The 21,332-nt window shown below is 40.2% G+C and overlaps 1 protein-coding gene across 1 annotated transcript in view; it reads left to right on the top strand.

The window, feature by feature from the left end:
- Window positions 1–21,332, top strand: part of kiaa1328 (KIAA1328 ortholog) — a 39,346-nt gene that overhangs the window by 11,015 nt on the left and 6,999 nt on the right. Inside the window, exons 7-10 of the mRNA XM_067424197.1 lie at window positions 5,751–6,283; window positions 6,486–6,590; window positions 7,769–7,890; window positions 7,982–8,099. Of these exons, the coding sequence (XP_067280298.1) occupies window positions 5,751–6,283; window positions 6,486–6,590; window positions 7,769–7,890; window positions 7,982–8,099 (878 nt within the window). The remainder of the gene's footprint in view (window positions 1–5,750; window positions 6,284–6,485; window positions 6,591–7,768; window positions 7,891–7,981; window positions 8,100–21,332) is intronic.

Genomic DNA, 21,332 nt, shown 5'->3' on the forward strand with positions numbered 1-21,332 from the left:
CACATTTAAAGAAATGTAGTGTCTAAACATGTAGGCTATTCAAATGCAAAACCTAAAAAATAAGCAAGCAGTTATGATCTGTAATACTATTATTTTTCCAGCCACAAAATTTGCCTCTTTGCATTGTAATTACCTGTATAGTGAAGCTGTTGTTTTACCGCTTAACTCATTAAAATGTATTGAGAGGGCTGGTTTGTTTAGAACTATTGAGAGCCATGAGCCACGTGACCGCGCTCGAGATGAACTCGTCGCAACTTTATGATAGAATGCAACACACTGTGTGTGTGTGTGTGTGTGTGTGTGTGTGAAAAAGGACATGGGTATGACAGATATTACAGAAGAGGGTGACTTATGAGGACATTTCCCCATGTCCCCACTTTTCAAAAGGCTTATAAATCATACAGGATTTTTTTCTTATAAATCATACAGGATACATTTTCAAAAAACTCTTCAGAAACTTGAATTATTTCACTAGTAGGGCTGGGCAAAAAAAATAGATTTTTTTCGATGAATTGTTTTTTTTATATCTGGTCGATTCAGAATCGATTTTTTTCCCATATTTATTTCCGCTAACATTGAACATAAGATTAACGTAAATCTAATTACTAGTCTTCTCCACTAGATGTCACACATTTGCCTTGCGTGATCTTACAAAGGGTAGCCTGACGTGGTCCTACTCAATTCTAGTCAGAATATGAGTCTGAAACTGCTCCATTGGGCTGTGATTATGGGGTGTGTTTCAACCGAACCAGGAAAGACATCAATTGGATAGACCAACAACCAATCAGAGCAACGAAGCGACACATTGTCAAATGTCAACAGACAGAGCTCAACTACTGTGTTGCCAAGTCCGCGTTTTTTTCCATGGTTGTTTTATATGTCCAAGGGTTGAAGCGACTATTATGTGATATATAGACCCATGAGTGCGAATTTTAGCAGGCAACCTTGCCAAAATAACACATTTTATCCCCAAACGCCATTTTTCCCCCGGAGAACCCCCCAAGAAGCTATTGTTTAGGGCTAGTATTTGGCGGATTTTGTTGTAAAAACTTGGCAACCCTGTCTGCACACGCGCTGGAATAAACGATCTTTGCCGGTGTTGAAAAAAAGAAAGAAAAGAATTTATTGATACACAGAGTACTTACCCAAGATGATCATCATCTTTGAGAGAAATGATGAAGGTGAATGCAGATACAAAACAAGCTCTCCGTTTAGGATTTGAACAAATATAACCCAAGCCCCAAGATGACGTGCATGATTACGTTACTGTTGATCATCTGTCCGTCATCGTCTAAAGCCCGCCCTGATGATTTCATTGGTCCGAACAGTTTCTGTTCGGAGATAATTACTCCTCTATGGAGCGATGCCAGACCGAATTGCCCGACCTAAAAATGTTGTGGGCGGGGCTTAGTTCGGCTGGCATCCAGGCTATTACAAAGGAGCAATACTTACGGATCTTACGTGATGTTACAGAGCACATCATTTATCCATTCAGTGTTTAAAGGTCCCGTTCTTCGCGTGTTTTTTAAGCTTTGATTATGTTTACAGTGTGCAATACAACATGAGTTCATGTTTCGCGTGTAAAAAAACAGTATTTTTCACACAATTAACTTATCTGTATACCGCTGTTTTCTCTGTCCTAAAAACGGCCTGATGATTTCCTTGTTCTATGAAGTCCCTCCTTCACAAATACGTAACGAGTTCTGATTGGGCCAGCGCTACCCGTGTTGTGATTGGACAGCAGCTTAGCGCACTTTGCCCGGAAATGTCCCGCCTCTTACCATAACGGGGAGATTCAAACACTGAATGCTCGCTCTTCTCCACGCGGGAGAGCAACAAGACCATGCCCCCTATTTTGCGTGTTCTTGTGGGCGGAGGGTTAGTCAACAAACGGTTCTAGTGATGCCATTCCTGAAGGAAGTGCAGGGGTGTAGTCCAGACCGGCCGTTCGCTGTAGGCTTTGAAAGGGAACTTCTGTTAAATAAAATATCTCGCTTGGCATTGAACTTTGAGCTTTATAATTTTACAGGTATTATTTATGCTCTAACAGCAACATTACACACTAACTAAAGTTTGAAAGATGGAATCGCGAAGAACAGGACCTTTTAAATAGCAGCTTCCGGTGCATTGTCGCCTTTTATAATGCTGAGGTGAAATGCTATAGTAATAGCCTACTAAAAATCTGCGAAACCATTTGATGTAACACACACACAGCCGAGCACACAACCGCTAAAAATAGATCACATACACGTGAATGCTTGCCTTGCATTAGGATCAAACTTGAGCAGTCACTTAAAGGGGTACTTCAGCGCTGGGAAGATGAATCTGTATTTAAACTGGGTCATTAATGTAGTAGAAATGTGAAATTATTTTTGCATTTGGTGCTTTCTAGACTGAGAAAAGACAGAAAATGTATTTTTGTCTCATGGGGATGAAAGACTACAATTCCCAGAATGCTTCGCTGCCCTGTGAGTCCATTCCCAAAGCCACCGCTACTGGATTACAGTGATTGAGTTCAAAGTACAATTAAATACTGAACGTGTGTTCAATATAACGATCGAGTTGCCGCGTGAGTCTCACAGGAGACTCAGATTAGGAGTCAGATTACATTTAACGTCATAAATGAGCTGATGAGCTCTTCTGATGAGAGCTGAGGTAATTGCGACCACATTCGCGGCATACATTCACAACGCGTTTTCAGTTCATGCCTTTGGAAGCTTAACTTTCATCGAAATTCATTTGAGAAGTTAAAACACTTACATTGCTTAGCATCTGTTTAAATTAATGCCTGTAGCTGAGCTGTGCTGTAAGTGTGATCTCCATTCCCCATGCATGAGTTGAAAACATGCGGAAAATGCTCCCTCTGCTGGCTGTAGTCTTTAGGCTCTGGGCAAACATTTCTCTCGTGACGCAAATATCAATTGCGTCAATTTGCGTCAATTTGTCAATTTGCATCACGAGAGGAATTTTTCCAGAAATAAAATGCATAAATCTCTTGTCTCAGGGGGATATAAGAGGGGGGAGCACAGTCATTTGAATATACTCCAGGGTTTCTACTGATACAAAGCCATATGTTAATCGCTGAAGTAACCCTTTAAGCACGTATGTTAGCCATTATAGACATATTAAAATTATAGTTCATATACAGCTCAGGATCAATAATTCAAACCCTAATAGCTTATATTATAAACAGATTTCCTCAAATAATAGTTAGTCCACAGTCAACTTAAGTCAGCACTTTAAGGTATTGTTGTCCGTTACCACGGCAACTACTCATAGACCGTGAAAAAAAATGAACGCGTTTCTCATGTATGAAAAGTGAATGCACACATGACGAGTGGCAAAATCACAAGAAAAGCTTGTTGTGTACTGAAAATTGCTAAAAAAAAATCATCCAATATTATTTTTATGTTTTAGAATAAATATATCAAATACTTATCAGATAATTTTTTTTAGAATAAAGTTGCATCAAAATTGTATTTAACAATTGTATGGATTTGAAATATAGAGATGCATTCTGTTTTAATGTACAGGTTTGTGGCTCTTCATTTATTTTTAATTACCCATTTATGTTCACTGTTCTTTTTTTATAAATACCTATAGTATTTGTATTAAATCTATATTTATTTGAGTTGAATCGAGAATCCAAAATCGAATCGAAATCGAATCGATTTGAGGGCTTGTGAATCGGAATCGAATCTTCACATCTGAATCGATACCCAGCCCTATTCACTAGGTTAATTAAATTGTTCATTCTAGGGCACCTTTAATGACGAAATGCAATATGTGGCAGTCGGTGTTGATTCTGTGGCGCAACGCCACAAATTAGTCTATGTGTGGGAAATACTTGGGAAGTACTAAAGTATTATTTATTTATTTCAACCCGCTGATCACTTTTGTGATCACCCATAAATCTTTTTATGACCACCAGAAATAGATTAGAAATGTTAAATATACACTCACCTAAAGGATTATTAGGAACACCCTGATCAATTTCTCATTAATGCAATTATTTAATCAAACAATCACATGGCAGTTGCTTCAATACATTTAGGGTTGTGGTCCTGGTCAAGACAATTGACCTGAATTTCCTGAACTCCAAACTGATTGTCAGAATGGGAAAGAAAGGTGATTTAAGCAATTTTGAGCATGGCATGGTTGTTGGTGCCAGATGGGTCAGTCTGAGTATTTCACAATCTGCTCAGTTACTGAGATTTTCATGCACAACCATTTCTAGGGTTTACAAAGAATGGTGTGAAAAGGGAAAAACATCTAGGATGTGGCAGTCCTGTGGGCGAAAATGCCTTGTTGATGCTAGAGGTCAGAGGAGAATGGGCCGACTGATTCAAGCTGATAGAAGAGCAACTTTGGCTGAAATAACCACTCATTACAACCGAGGTATGCAGCAAAGAATTTGTGAAGCCACAACACACACAACCTTGAGGCGGATGGGCTACAACAGCAGAAGACCTCACCGGGTACCACTCACTACAAATAGGAAAAAGAGGTTACAATTTGCACAAGCTCACTAAATTTGGACAGTTGAAGACTGGAAAAATGTTGCCTGGTCTGATGAGTCTCGATTTCTGTTGAGACATTCAGATGGTAGAGTCAGAATTTGGGGTAAACAGAATGAGAACATGGATCAATCATGCCTTGTTATCACTGTGCAGGATATATATATATATATATATATATATATATATATATATATATATATATTAGACGTAATAGTTTTTATACCATACAAACTGTACATTCTATCTCCCTACACTGCCCCTGCCCCTAAACCTACCCGTCACAGGAAACATTCTGCATTTTTACTTTCTCTAGAAAACTCATCCTGTATGATTTATAAGCCTTTTGAAAAGTTGGGACTGCTGGCTGGTTCCCACAATGTAGGTGATCTCCGGTTTTAATATCCTTATGGGGACATTTGGTCCTCACAATGAAATATAAAGAAGGACACACACACACACACACGCACACACACACACACACACACACGCACACACACACACACACACGTATATAAAATAAAAAACCTACCTCCTTTTATAGCTTAAAACTCTCATAGATCATTGATATTCATAATAATACTAATGTTTTTCACAGCAGGTGATTTGAAGTCCAGCAGTAATTGCCTTGAAATGTGTTGAAGGTGAATTTGTTAGAAAGCACTGTTTTGATGGCTCTGTCGGAGGTGCTTTTAAAGCAGATGGATTTAGAGAAGCAGCCTCTCAGAGAGGGGTTTTGGCATGCTGACACTTTAGCATCTATAACTGTTAACCTGTCAGCACACTAAAACCCTCTCAGAAAAGTTCCATCTCAAAATTCATCCCTTTTAAATCACTGTCACTAAAAATATTAAAGCTAAAACAAAATAAAACTCACTAACCGACACTGTAAAACTCATGTTGTTTTACGTTAGAATGTGCACCCTCCATCTTAAGCTTGTATAAGGGAAATGAGCTTGTCCTCTCTGAAACCTTGGCTGTGAGTAATGTATGTTTACATGCTCCACGACCTCCTCTTGAATTAGTCAGCGGCCCATTTCTGTCCCCTCAGAGGCGGACAATTCTCCTTTGTCCTGAATGTTTATCTCTACGGTGATTGACCTTGGGTTGTTGCGTCCTCTTGGGATTAGGCTATCCTCTCTGACTCCCTTGAGTAAAATCTGCTTTCGTTGCTACATTATTAAAAGGTCAGAGGTGACGTGTATACTTTTCTACCTCTGCTCCGTCCCACAGATTTCTAGCAGCGGAGGGGTGCCCAGGAGGTCTCTGGGTGGGAGAGGAACTGCTTTAGATGGATCTTACTTGGACCTTCCTTCATCAGGAAGTAGAACTGAGAGAGATGGGTCAGTGGAGTGCACTCATTCCTTCTCAACAGGACCTTTCAGCGCACCCTCCAGCAGAAGGCAGAACTGCGAAGTCCATGACAGGCACACCAATCATAATTCTGAAGTTGGACATAGTGATCCCAGCTTCTCCAACAGGGAGCCCTCATCCTGTGACACGCTAAGGCTTTGTGGTGCCTCTGAATCCAAGTGCTCTCATCAGTGCAACAGAATGGAGAGAGACGACCTGCGTGGTGCTATTCGAACCGGACTAGCACCACCGTCTGTTCAGGAGAACTGGGAGGAGAAACGACAGTGTCTGTTCCTGCAGAAGAAACAGCTGGAGATGGAAAGGGAGAGAATTCAAGCTCGTTTAGCTCAACAGGAAGAAACGCTTTTGCTCCAGAACCAAGAACTCCATCAGTCTTACCTTCAGTACAGCAAGTAAGTGACTAATAATGCATACACAGAAGTTTATGCACTTAGGAAGTATTTCTAGTTCACTGTACTATAATCATGATTTTTGTCAAAAAAAAAAAACAGTCTTGCTGTTTTCAGTGGTAATCTACATCATGCCACAAACTCTGTTAATACAGCCTAACTCGAATAGAACCATGAACATTCTTGTAATTTGTCTCTTTTGAAGGCTCCAGCAAGCAACCACGACAGACTTTGAGAAACCCCTAAATGGAAACAGTTGTTTTAATGAAGGTCCACAGCCCTGTTTAGAAATGGATCAGGTAACACAGAGGTAAAGATTGTCTTCGATATTGCATTCAGTGCAAAAAAGGATAGGAGAGATCAAAATAAAATACAAAGATAAAAAGCTTTAAAGGGTTAGTTCACCCAAAAATGAACATTCTTTCATTAATTACTTAATCTAATGTTGTTCGACACCCATAAGACCTCGTTCATCTTCAGAACACAAATAAAGATATCTTTGTTGAAATCCGATGGCTCAGACTGGCTTTCATTGACACCAGTGTCATTTCCTCTCTCAAGACCAATAAAAAGCACTTAAGACTTTGTTACAAAGCCCATCTAACTGCCGTGATTCTACAATCATTTATGAAGCGACGAGAATAGTTTATGTGCGCCAAAAAAACCTAAATAACGACTTGTATAGTGATGGGCCGATTTCAAAACAAAGTTTCGAACCGTTACGAATCAGCGTATTGGTTCAGGATTGGTTCGCTGATTCATAACGGTTTGGATCTTTTTGAAATCGGCCCATCAATATATACGTCGTTATTTCCTTTTTTTGCATACAACATCTATTCTTGTCGCTTCATAAAATGATTGTAGATTCACTGTAGTGAGATGGGCTTTAGTGCCTTTATGGGTCTTGAGAGAGGAAATGACATTGGTGTCAATGAAGGCCTGTCTGAGCCATCGGATTTCAACAAAAAATATCTTAATTTGTGTCCCGAAGATGAACAGAGGTCTTATGGGTGTCGAACGCGTTAGGGTAATTATTGACAGGATTTTCATTTTTGGGTGAACTAACCCTTTAAATATACTAAGTCCTGCTTTTGAAAGATTGGGGTCTTTTTTAAAGAATCATTTATCAAAAAATCCTGAAAAAATGCATCATAGTTTTCACAAAAATATGAAGCACAGATGTTTTCAATATTGACACTATAAATTGTTTCTTGAGCACCAAGTCAACATATTGGAATTATTATAAGGTCATTACAATTATGGCTGAAATAAAATAATTGTCATAACATGAATACATTTCTTAAAAAAAAACTATATATATATATATATATATATATATATATATATATATATATATATATATATATATATATTTTTTTTTTTTTAAACTGTTTTATTGTATTTTTGGGCAAAATAATTGCAGCCTTGGTAAGCAACTCCAAGTTGTAAATGGCAGTGTAGAACAGTATCTTTCTCTTTCTTATTTAGCAGTGAAATGAAAGGGAGAGAGTCACACATTCTGCAGGGAAGTGTTCAACAACCGTTGAGTAACATGCAATCAAAGGAACACACATCAAGGATTCAGCAGCCTACACCAACATTTTCACAAGGTACATTCACAAGACATTTTTTTTTACTCTACCATATTAATTGAAAATTGGCGTTACATCATATAAAGTATCTCTCATTTTCTCCCTTCAGACATCTCCATTACCAAGAAGGATATGGCCACCTCTCCTGTGATTCCAGAAAGCTTCCAGATGTCTGTTCTTCCCAAAACTCCTTCTCTTGGCTTTTCCAGAACTCCACAGGTCTCCAGGTGAGTTAAGGTATCCCTCAGGGTTCTGTCTGGTCCTCTCCTGTTTTCTATGCATTGGATTGGCTTCTTTATAAACTCATCTAAGTCATCCCACCCTGTGCCCAGTTGTCTAACACGACCAATGTGTTTTTCCACACCCATTCTGTATTTTTAGATTAGCAAAACATTTAATTTTGCCATTTGTGTTGTCACTCTGCCAATTTGCAATTCTGTAGAGAGGCTGCTGTTGCAATTTAAAGATGGGAGAAAAACTCCTGGTGCTTGAGAGAAGCCACTTTCAGGAAACTCAATGAAAAGAACCAGACAAGTAAATACAATTTAACAAGTTCTATTCAAGATGGAGTGAAAAGAGGGAAATGACAGCAATTTTGGCTCAACAGCGCAGCAGGGGCCAAGTCCATGTATTAATTGTGTTTTTGGAGTTCCTGCCTTTGTGATAGAGCTTCTTAATGCAAGAATGTGAAAGCCAAGAAGGGGGGGGGGGGGGGGGGGAAGAAGTGATATATGGGGGAATCCAAATAAAACATGGAAAAAGGGAGAAGTGAAGGAAGAGAAAAAAAGATGAAGCTGGTCTGGGCCGAACGCAGTGCGAGGCCTGTTTGATGAGTTAAATGAAGATTTTTGCCGGCCAGCGCTGAGGCTGACAGGAGCCAAGCTGAGTCCCATTAGCTGGCGTAGCAGGGCCCAGCAGCAGGTGTAATTGAACCGAGTCTTCCAGCTCGGGCCGAGAACGCGCCGCCTCCCTCAGCTTAATGAGAAAGAGTGAGGCAGAGAATGAATCACTGACCGCTAGCGCGAGACACACTCTGGGATAGGGAAGGAAATTCATTACCGTTTTCTTTTAACGTAGAAAGGTAATTAATGTGACAGCATGTCTTTTTTTCCCTCCCCCAACCCTCACTGTGAGAGAATGAGCATGTCTCGTTTAGTGCACCATCTCTGAAAAATGCAGATTATTTGTAAGTCGTTTGTTAGGCGTATTTCTTCTTTTTTTTGTGGAGAAAATGTACTGACTTCAGAAGTAATTGCCTTTTTTCCTCCCTCTGTTATATGTTATGGTGAATATTTTGCATTAATATGTTCCTTTCTGTCTCCGACGTTTCATTACCAAGCCAAAACTTTTATAGGGGCTGGGAAAATTAGGTTGCTCTGTGTGCAGCCATGATATTTGTGGGAGGCATACCAAGAGAATGTCAGAACTGCCAGGGAATATGTAGCAGAAACGTGATAAGTGCCAAATTTTAACTAAGACTAGGGCAGAGTGTCTCTTAATGAACAGTCAAACTGTTGAATTTCAAGTGACCGTTCTAGATTTACCTTGTCTGGTGACATCAAGCAGCTTTGAAGCATTAAGTCAAACATATGTGATAAAATAGGCATAGAAATAGATCTTTAGTTAGACATTTCTCCTTGAATTGTCAATTAATTAAAGATTTTAGTTGAATTAATGTTATGCCAGTTAAGTAATTTAATGTCAATATTGACTAGATATTGTCAAAAGCCTGGTACGAATGGTAAGAATCTCTACAGAATTAAAATGTATAAAAATAATTAATGGAAGCTGAACATTACATTTATGTAAATCTGACATGAGTCATATTTTGATACAAAAGGACACATTTGCCTTTGTTAATCTCATGGTTAGTAGAGCATCACGGGAAACCTCCCTCACGCACACTAATACCAAACAGGCGCATAAACTCTAACAAGATGACCGTTTACCCTGAACCAGCACTATGGAAAGTTTATGTATGAACAATAAATATTTTATTGTATCCAACTGTCTGGAAGAGGGTACTTTTGCATTATTCAAAACCAAACCTGATTTGCGGAAATCAATGAAGTGTGTTGTTTATTTATTTATATATATATATATATATATATATATATATATTTTTTTTTTTTAAGAAGCCAGAGGTTGGATGCTGCCAGGCTGTCTCCTGGACAACCTCAGGTCTGATAGGTCTGATGCCACAGGGACACAATTTAAAGGAACAACCAAATGCCCCTGTCAGCCCACAATGAATCAATAGACAAGAGCTGTATTACTACGATTTAATGACCTGGGGAAAAATGTTTGGGTTAATAAAAATGATAATGGATCTTATGTCAGCTAGTGATCATAACATTTCACTCCACCTGAAACAAGTAGTTTTCTTTGATTGGCAGTATCCTTTGGGTATGTTTTATCAGGAACTTGATAAGCACCAAAAGGGAACTAAGACTAGGCCAGAGAGATGTGTCTCTAAATGAACAGTCAAATGGTGTGTGTGTGTGTGGGGGGGCATGTTTTTTGGACATGTGAGGACATAAATGTGTATAATGACATGGTTATGACACAGGTATTTCAAGGAGAGGGGGAAATATGAGGACATTGGCCATGTCCCCATTTTTTAAAATGCTTATAAATCATACAGGATGAATTTTTTAAGAAACTAAAAATGCAGAATGTTTCCTGTGATGGGCATAGGGGTAGGGGAGTGTAAGGGGATAGAAAACTATTACACATAGGGAATATCCCCATATGTCACAAAAACAAACGTGTGTGTGTATATATAAGGGTTGTCAATATGTTAAAATATTTAATCGTGATTAATCGCACAACTGTCATGACTTAACTCGCGATTAATCGCAATTAATCACACATTTTGATCAGTTCTAAATTGATTAGTCTTTAAATAAATTCTTTAATAAATTAATGTTTTTATTACTCTAATCAACATGGGTTAGCCTGACGTTGTCATACTCAATTCTAGTCAGAATATGAGTCTGATACTGCTCCATTGGGCTGTGATTATGGGGCGTGTTTCAACCGAACCAGGAAAGACATCAATTGGATAGACCAACAACCAATCAGAACAATGCATAACGTTAGTTGTCAAATGTCAACAGAACTCAACTGCACTGTGTTGCCAAGTCTGCAGTCTGAATAAGCAGTGATTTCTCTCGTTTTTAAAAAAGAAATGAAGGGCATTTTAATAAAGGGCGTTTTAGCCGATTGTAATGTATTTAGTTCTTTAAACATATGAAATGTAAGTGGTGATGGTGTTAATGATTTACCTCAGATATGAGGGAGAGTGAGCTTGCAGTGTATTCGCGCATCGCGTTCGGACTTGGACTGCAGATAATGTGCTCAGTGTAAAATCATACTGTTCTTTCGATCTGGAGTCTAATAAATGTTTAAGCTGAAAAAAATGGTAGCTTATGTAGTCTATAACTGCACTTGTTTCAGAATAGTAATATTAATGTTAATTAATTAGGCTTCAAACATAAAGATATAAAACTGTAATATTTTGTGTAGAATCAACAAGTGGGACACAATCATGAAGTGGAACAAAATTTATTGGATATTTCAAACTTTTTTTTAACAAATTTTGTTAAAATTTTGTTAAAACAACTGTTCTGTGTTAAAGAAAAGTTATTTAACAAACTTTTTCGAGCTCAGTGAGGTTGGATGGAGAGCATTTGTCAACAGCAGTTTTCAGTTCTTTCCGCAGATTCTCGATTGGATTCAGGTCTGGAGTTTGTCTTGGCCATTCTAACACCTGGATATTTTTATTTTTGAACCATTCCATTGTAGATTTTGCTTTATGTTTGGATCATTGTCTTGTTGTAAGACAAATCTCCGTCCCAGTCTCAGGTCTTTTGCAGACTCCATCAGGTTTTCTTCCATAACGGTCCTGTATTTGACTCCATCCATCTTCACATCAATTTTAACCAACTTCCCTGTCCCTGCTGAAGAAAAGCAGGCCCAAACCATGATGCTGCCACCACCATGTTTGACAGTGGGGATGGTGTGTTCAGGGTGATGAGCTGTGTTGCCAAACATAATGTTTTGCTTTGTTGCCAAAAAGTTCAATTTTGGTTTCATCTGACCCAGGGTGTCCGCGGGGTCTTGAAAAGTATTAAAAGGTGATAAGTCAATTTTGGGAAAATTAAGACCCTTATAAAGTATTAAAAAGTCTTATCACAGCTTTATAAAGTCTTAAATTTTGAAATTATTTTGTTCAAGCTTTGTCAAAAGAGTTTGACTCCAAAAAGTATTTATGAATATATTTATTTTCATCCCCATAAAGTATTAAAAAACAACGGGGTGCTCAGTCTGAGATCGGCTCGGAGCGCGCCAGGGATGGACATTAGCGCCGCCACCAGCCAAATGCGGCTGATTTTGAGTTGTGGCGGGTAAACTCGCTTCACCTACCGAGCTGTTTCACCTCATTGTAAACTTTGTTCAATGCATGCAAGTGCTGCCGTATGTGCGCATATGACCAGTCTTTTTCTCCGTCATCACTCGCGTGAAGACGCGCTGTGAGACTCGCGCGCTCTGTGAGATCTAAAGCTGTGCATCATCCGAGAGCGCGCAAATATTGAGTTTTCTTTCAAGGCTTGCGCTTAAACAGACAAACTCACACCGGAAGTATGTCAACATGTCCATCTTGATGAGTATCCTAGCAGACATAGTCTGAATATGCCTTAAGTGAACTGTAGTATGCACAGTCGAGAAAGACGAGCATATCCCTGCATCAGGTCTTAAAGCAGCACTAGGTAACTTTTCAACCTTCATAATATATTTTTTAAGACTCTTGTGATGATACATCGACTTACAATAGGTTGAATGACACGTCTGCCATAGCCTGATGGGGTCTGTATCGTTTTTAATCGTACTTTTAAAGTTCGGGTTTCGGGTAGTAACCCGAGAAAAAGAAAAGAACTACAAAATTCGACTGCTTTACGGCATATACGTCACTTCCACCAACACACACACTTCCTTACATTCGGACGTGCGAGCCCAGCTTTGTTCGTCGGATAATATAGTCATGTCCGAAGCAGCAGAGACAAATAAGAAAGAGAAGGTTTTGTTGGAGGAAAGCAATAAGAGGAAATGAAAAAATGATGGGATTAAAGGCAGGACGAGGATCAAAATTTGACCAGGGTTTGCTCGTCGGCGTGAGCTGAAGGAGGCGTGCCCGACCGATGCGGTCATGCTTGTTACGGTGAGCTACCACTCAAACATTGAACTGAAGTATCATATAGATTCTGTAAAACGGTAACCAATAGACTACTATAATGACGCTGGCTTGTAAACGTGAGCATCGTGATTATTTGGCGTTTGAAAAAAATAAAACCCATGAAATTATATTCATATGACATGCTGAAACATATGCCACTGACTGTAACGTTACCTGGGATGAAGACATTTCACACGCGACGCCAGAAGAACTCCTCTTGCAGTTTTCAGGGGAACTGTTAGTGCTGCACCGACCCGTGGGACGCTTTTATGAAGTTATTTGGCCCGCACCGCACCACTGTATATATTTTTACAGCCCGCCGCGCACCCGCGACCATTAAATAGACATACGGGGTCCGCGGGTTATGAGACGACCCGCGCATCACTAGTTCAGGGCTATCAGGGTTGTCATGTCAACAAATGCACGCGCGATGGCATCCCCTGTTGTAGGATGACAGCTTCCGACAGTAGTTGAGGACATTATTTTTTCCAAACTGTAGGGGGACCCCGAGAGCAAAAGTAGCCAAGTGGGGCTTTAAAGGCGCAGTAGCCTTTACTGCTGCCTGAGTGATGTCCTTATATTAATCTTTCATTTAAACAGTTAAATATGCAGTTATTTTACATTTGATTACTTTATTCAATTTCTGTACCTTTCTGCAAGCCAGTAGACATGTCAATTATTATTAAATGTACACATGAGTGAAGTCGAGTTAAACATTTTAGTTCAAATTTTATTTTTCGGTTTTTCGGCTTTGGTTTCTTCTTTTTTGGTTTTGGCCAGGAATTTTTATTTCGGTGCATCCCTACTGACAATGTTCTGCTCGGTATGTTGTCAACACGCTTCAAAGATACCAAACTAATAGTTTCATTGTTGGGACTAAAAACCATAAAACTGGAAGCCATAAAAGACCACAAATCATCCAAATGCCACATCCAGGTGAAAAAAGAGCACACAGAGCCCTACTTATTTAAATGAAATGTATATCAGTTCATGTTTTGTCTGTGTATAAGCAAGAAAGAGAAAATGTCAGTATTAAATTGAGACTTGAGATTAAATAAACTGCTTAAGTATTGTAGAGCTTGTAGTATTCATTTTCACATGCAGTTACACATTGTAAGTTAAAGACAAAAAAGTGTCTGGTAAAAACATTGAGTGGTAGACTTTGAAAAAAGTTAATTTCCATCCCTGGCGAGCGCTGTCTACGGGTGACGTCATGTATTTTGTTAAATGCGCAGTTAGGTGATGTCGCCCTCCATACGTTGCGAAACAGATATGCAATATAAACGATACAAAATTGGCCTACGATAGAGATTTTAAGTCTACATTCGACTACAACTGTTTATTAAAGGTTTGTTGCCGATTAGAACTTGAAGTGCGATGAGGTCTTAAAATATTTTGAGAATGTCTTTAAAAAGTCTTAAAAAGGTCTTGAAATTAACTTCAGGATTCCTGCATATACCCTGTGACCAGAGCACCTTCTTCCACATGTTTGGTGTGTCTCCCAGGTGGCTTGTGGCAAACTTTAAACTACACTTTTTATGGATATCTTTAAGAAATGGCTTTCTTCTTGCCACTCTTCCATAAAGGCCAGATTTGTGCAGTATACAACTGATTGTTGTCCTATGGACAGAGTCTCCCACCTCAGCTGTAGATCTCTGCAGTTCATCTAGAGTGATCATGGGCCTCTTGGCTGCATCTCTGATCAGTCTTCTCCTTGTATGAGCTGAAAGTTTAGAGGGACGGCCAGGTCTTGGTAGATTTGCAGTGGTCTGATACTCCTTCCATTTCAATATTATCGCTTGCACAGTGCTCCTTGGGATGTTTAAAGCTTGGGAAATCTTTTTGTATCCAAATCCGGCTTTAAACTTCTCCACAACAGTATCTCGGACCTGCCTGGTGTGTTCCTTGTTCTTCATGATGCTCTCTGACTGTGCTTTAAACGGACCTCTGAGACTATCACAGTGCTGGTGCATTTATACGGAGACTTGATTACACACAGGTGGATTCTATTTGTCATCATTAGTCATTTAGGTCAACATTGGATCATTCAGAGATCATCACCTCACTGAACTTCTTGAGAGAGTTTGCTGCACTGAAAGTAAAGGAACTGAATAATTTTGCACGCCCAATTTTTCAGTTTTTGATTTGTTAAAAAAGTTTGAAATATTCCAATTCATGATTGTGTCCCACTTGTTGTTGATTCTTCACAAAAAATTACAGTTTTATATCTTTATGTTTGAAGCCTGAAATGTGGCAAAAGGTCGCAAAGTTCAAGGGGGCTGAATACTTTTGCAAGGCACTGTAACTATTTATTTTAAATAAATTCATACCACTCTGATGGTGTATTTTGCATTGCCAACTCCACTCACATTTCCTTTTGAAAATATAAAAGTTTTGTTCGAGTCGATGTTGCGCAGGAGAGTGGACTGCACTGTAAAGCCCCTTTCACACTGCGATTCCGGCAAATACATGGATAATGCGACCCGGCATTTTTTCCCGGGACGCTAGATTTGGTCCATTCTCACTGCCAGCGAAATACCGTAATATGTGCGCTTTCACACACAACACTTAACGGTCCCGGGTCGAGTTGACACGTGACATCCTGATGTTACGTATAATGGCGAGCGATCTCAGCTTCAGCACGGATAGTAAGGATCTCCGTGGTCTCGACTTATGTCCAGTTTGCACACATTTCTGCTTGTTTAATTTTAGTTTCTTTTGTATACGAACACTCTCTGCGTTTAAAACACAGACTAGCTCTTCTGGCACTGCAGGGTTGTATTATTGAAAAAACAAGCTCTAGGAGTCGCACGATAACTACGTACACGTTGCGGCATTAGTTTCGGCTTTTGTTCACACAGCCCTCATCCCGGGTCGAATCCCGCAATATTACTAGGTCCCCGACCCGGGTCGAATTCGGTAATCAATCCCGGGACGTGGTTGCTTTCACACAGAAGGTGACCCGGCAATGTTCCGGGAATATTGCGGGTCCGACGTGCAGTGTGAAAGGGGCTTAAGTGTCACAAAAGAGGGAAGGATGAATTATGCAGTCAGACTGATAAAACTTCACCTCTGCGAGAGTTGTCAACGCAGTAGACTTATCAAACCACTTCCTTCTTTCAAATTACCTGCACCTTTTTTAATTAACCTGTGCAGACTTGGGCCATCTCTTGTAAACTCCTATTCACTGTACAAGGGGACATTTCGTATTATTAAACATTTTCAGAGCTGTTTTGATGGCGCTTAAGTGAGAAATGTCAGTGCTCCTTCCCATGGCCTGTGCTTCTCCTCAGCTTATTATTGATCTGAAAGAAAATTGACATGCAGTTTTGTCAGTATTTGCCGTTTAGGATTTTTATATTATTGTTTGGGTACAAATTTGTTTGTGCTCTCAGGCGTGACGGACATTTTTAATGAGAACAGTAATATAACTGGAGTCAGAGGAAAAGGAAACTGGTAAACTGTCTTTTGTTTGTAATTATTGAAGTAGAACCTGATTCTTTTTCTGTCTTTCACTCTCTCTCTGCATTGATGAGAGTAGGAGCTTGGGTTAATGAGTTAACCGGTAGAGATTGTAGTATATTGTTTATATTGTGTTGTGATTTAAAAAAAACACCAAGCAGAAAACTACAGCCAACTCTCAAAAGTCACTAAATAAATACATGATAAATATACATTTAATATATATTTTTATATTTAATTAAAACAATTTAATATAAAAATGATGTGCTTATTATTTTATTAGTTTTATAGAATTGAATTTGATTTGACTTTTCTCTTCAAAAATCTAGAGACTTAAATACGGCTATTGTTCCGCTCGGCTCTACTTTTCTTTTCCAGCATCTTGAACTCTGTTCCCAACGCCTAGCTGATCCGTTGAATGAACAGATAGCGTTTGGGATTAGCAAACCTCCTCTTAAGTGATATTAATGTCTCATGGTCATTCGCCAGTGGACCTTGTGAAAAGCAATGAAAGCTTTTGGGTAAATATGACTGCCAAACACATTAGCATTCTCTCCGGCAATTTCCTCCTACCAACGCCCTAACATCCCCCTCCCCCGCCCAAACTACACCTACCCCTTCCCTTGTTATAGATTGTGACCGGCGGTAAGAAATGCATTATTCATATAGGCAATGTCGTCCGTTGATGGATGGCTGTTTGAGAGGCCTGTCCGTTAAATAAATCAACAAATAAAAATGCTAATTCTCACATTTCTAGAGGGAGTCTTGCCAAAGTCCCACCCCATCAGCCATCCACCCTCAGTCTAAGCTCTCTTTCTCTTTCCCTCTGATGCAAATATGCAAAAGAATTGTCGGATGGCAATCGATTGTCATTCGCCAAAACGAAAAAATGAAAAATGAGATTCCCGGATTGGACATTACTATCATTGTCACAGGACTTGATGTAAACGAAACCTAGATTCAAGTTTCAGGCTTAAAAGCAAAAAGACATTAAGCAGCTTGATCCATTATGATGTCATGAAGTATTTGTAACAATTTTTTATTCCGGGTGAATATATGAAGTGTCATACTGACATTCAGTGAGCAGGTCTCTTGTAACTCTGTGTAATCGGTAGGAAATGAAACATACCTGACAGATAAAGTGCAAATGCTGTTTGCTTTTGTTAGTTATGATTTTAATTCTTGCTACATAATATTTATTGCAAAGTAATTTCATTAAGAAATCTCCATTTATACAAAATAGCTGCAACATCCAAGAGAGTTAAGAGTAAAATGAAACGTCTTAATTATGTATGTATTACTGGAATATGATTTGACAGGTTAACAGCGCAAAAAATATGAGTCAACACAGTTATATACTGTTGCTGATTCTGTGTTTAAGAACTGGAAATATGCAATGTAGTTACTTCACATTAGGGTTGCATCTGGAAGTATCATGAGGATTGCCACAAGAAGAGCAGGGAAGATCCACCTGCTTAGGCAGCATTTTAAAGGAACACGCCGATTTTTGGGGAATTTCGCTTATTCACCGTATCCCCCAGAGTTAGATAAATCTACTGCTGCTCAATAAGTGACAAAATAACACCAACATTTTCCTTTTTACATGTTGTGATGTGTATAGTTGCATCGTGTACAGACGGAAAATTAAAAGTTGCAATTTTCTAGGTTAGAGGTGAAGCATTGATTGACTGATAGACAACTACTGTGTAAGTGTTTGTAACTTTTCTCATTTTTGATTGTTTGTTCATTTGTTGTTGGATAAGTGTGTCTGTGTGGTGCAGTGGTGTGTATTAGTAGTTTTGGTGTATTGTGGTGGTGTGTGTGGGAGTTAGCATTTGTTTGGTCTTTGCCACGTTGGGAGTCAGTTTGTTGGGGGCGTTCCCAGCTGCTTTCAATAACGATACTCAAGTGAGTATAAATAGCGTGATAGTCCGCGGCAGCGGAAGCGGCAGTGTGAAGCCCTCCTTGTGTGAAGACAGACGAGTGTAAAGACTTCAACTCTTCCCTGTGCAACTCCTCTCGAGCAAGGACCTCGACAAGCCACTTGAGTATCATCTTCCTTTCATTATTTGTGTTCGGCTCTTTTCTAATTCCGATCTGGCCTTTTCTCTAATCTGTATTCACCATGTGCTTCCAAATCTCAACTATAACTACTAGCACTCGTAATTCACGCGCTGTACGCATGAGACGCCGCAATCCTAATAATTTGCGCTATATCCTAACATCCTCTGCTACTTTACTCTCTATTCCAATTGGTCTCTGGAATTGCCAGTCGGCTGTAAACAAAGCAGACTTCATTTCATCTATTGGGACTCATTCTCAGCTCAGCCTCATGGCCCTAACTGAGACCTGGATCAAACCAGAGGACACTGCCACTCCTGCAGCCCTTTCAACCAATTTAACTTTTTCACACACTCCTCGGCCAATTGGGAGGGGTGGGGGTACTGGTTTGCTTATCTCAAATGATTGGAAATTTGATCCATTACCATCTCTACCGGCCAGTTCATTTGAATCGCACTCAATCACTGTTACTCACCCTGTTAAAATCCATGTGGTAGTGGTCTATCGTCCTCCAGGTCACCTCGGTAACTTTGTGGAGGAGTTGGATGTGTTACTTTCTAACTTCCCTGAGGATGGCACTCCACTGATTCTGCTTGGTGACTTCAACATCCATCTTGATAAACACCTAGCTGCAGACTTCAGCACTCTACTGACTTCATTTGACCTTAAGTTAGTATCTACTACGGCTACTCACAGATCAGGTAACCAATTAGACCTTGTATACACACGCAACTGCTTCACGGACAACACTTTAGTTACTCCATTACACACCTCAGACCACTTTCTCATCACTCTTAACCTCATACTGACTCCTGATACAACACGCACTCCAACACAGATCACCTTTCGGCGTAATCTACGCTCCCTCTCTCCCTCTCGCCTATCCACTATGGTATCATCTTCACTCCCTCCACCTGCTCAGTTCTCAGCACTGGACACTAACAGTGCTACCAACACTCTTTGCTCCACTCTAACATCCTCCTTAGACAGTTTTTGCCCCCTCTCATCCAGACCAGCCCGCCCCACCCCATCTGCCCCCTGGCTGTCTGATGTTCTCCGTGAACATCGCTCTGGACTCAGGGCGGCAGAGAGGAAATGGCGGAAATCTAAAAACTATACTGACCTTACCTTGTATCAGTCACTTCTCTCTTCTTTCTCTACAAATGTCTCCACTGCTAAAACAACATACTACCACAACAAAATCAACAAATGCTCTGACTCTCGCAAACTCTTTAAAACATTCTCCTCTCTCCTTTGTCCTCCTCCTCCCCCTCCTTCATCAACTCTTACAGCTGATGACTTTGCATCATTTTTTACAAACAAAACATCCCTCATCAGCAAACAGTTCTCCTCATCACAAACTGACAAGCACATCTCAACAACTAACACGAACACGCTTCCATCCTTCTCTCCGCTCTCCGAGGCAGATATTTCTAAACTCATCCTTTCCAATCACCCTACTACCTGTCCACTTGATCCTATACCCACTCACCTCCTTCAGGCCATTTCTTCTTCAATCACTCCTGCACTCACTCACATTGTCAACACTTCTCTTCATACGGGAACCTTTCCCACAGCATTTAAGCAGGCTCGGGTAACCCCACTGCTTAAGAAACCCTCTCTGAATCCAGCACTTTTAGAAAACTACCGACCGGTATCCCTTCTGCCTTTCATTGCAAAGACCCTTGAGCGAGTTGTGTTCAATCAACTCTCTATGTTTCTTGAAAGGGACAACCTCCTAGACAACAACCAATCCGGCTTCAAAAGCGGCCATTCGACTGAGACTGCCTTGCTCTCGGTAACTGAGGCACTGAGACTGGCAAAAGCAGCTTCCAAATCCTCAGTGCTCATTCTGCTGGATCTGTCTGCTGCTTTTGACACAGTTAACCACCAGATCCTCCTGTCAACACTTAAGACGATGGGTATCTCAGGAACTGCCCTCCAGTGGTTCAGGTCTTACCTCTCTGGTAGGTCCTACAGGGTGTCATGGAGAGGTGTAGTGTCTAAGTCACATCATCTAGCTACTGGGGTTCCCCAGGGCTCAGTCCTTGGACCACTTCTCTTCTCCATCTACATGTCATCATTAGGTTCCGTCATTCAGAAACATGGCTTTTCCTATCACTGCTATGCTGATGACACTCAACTCTACTTCTCATTTCAACCAGATGATCCTACAGTCAGTGTTCGTATCGCTGCCTGTCTGACAGACATTTCTGACTGGATGAAAGAGCATCATCTTAAACTCAATCTTGCAAAGACAGAATTACTTGTTTTCTCAACCAACCCAGCACTTCATCAAAATTTCTCCATTCAGCTTGGTTCATCGACCATAACTCCATCAAGGACAGCCAGGAACCTTGGAGTTGTGATTGATGACCAGTTAAACTTCACTGACCACATTACTGCAACAGCCCGGTCCTGCAGATTTGCTTTATACAACATTAGAAAGATTAGACCCTTCCTATCAGAACAGGCTGCACAACTCCTGGTTCAAGCTCTTGTTCTCTCCAGACTGGATTATTGTAATGCTCTTCTGGCTGGGCTTCCAGCATGCACTATCAAACCCTTGCAGCTGATCCAGAATGCAGCGGCGAGAGTGGTCTTTAATGAGCCGAAGAGAACGCATGTTACGCCTCTCTTCATCAAACTGCACTGGTTGCCAATGGCTGCTCGCATCAAATTCAAGGCTCTAGTTCTCGCC

The sequence above is a fragment of the Pseudorasbora parva genome, chromosome 18 (genome assembly GCF_024679245.1).
Source record: "Pseudorasbora parva isolate DD20220531a chromosome 18, ASM2467924v1, whole genome shotgun sequence".
In the NCBI taxonomy this organism is placed as follows: Eukaryota; Metazoa; Chordata; class Actinopteri; order Cypriniformes; family Gobionidae; genus Pseudorasbora; species Pseudorasbora parva.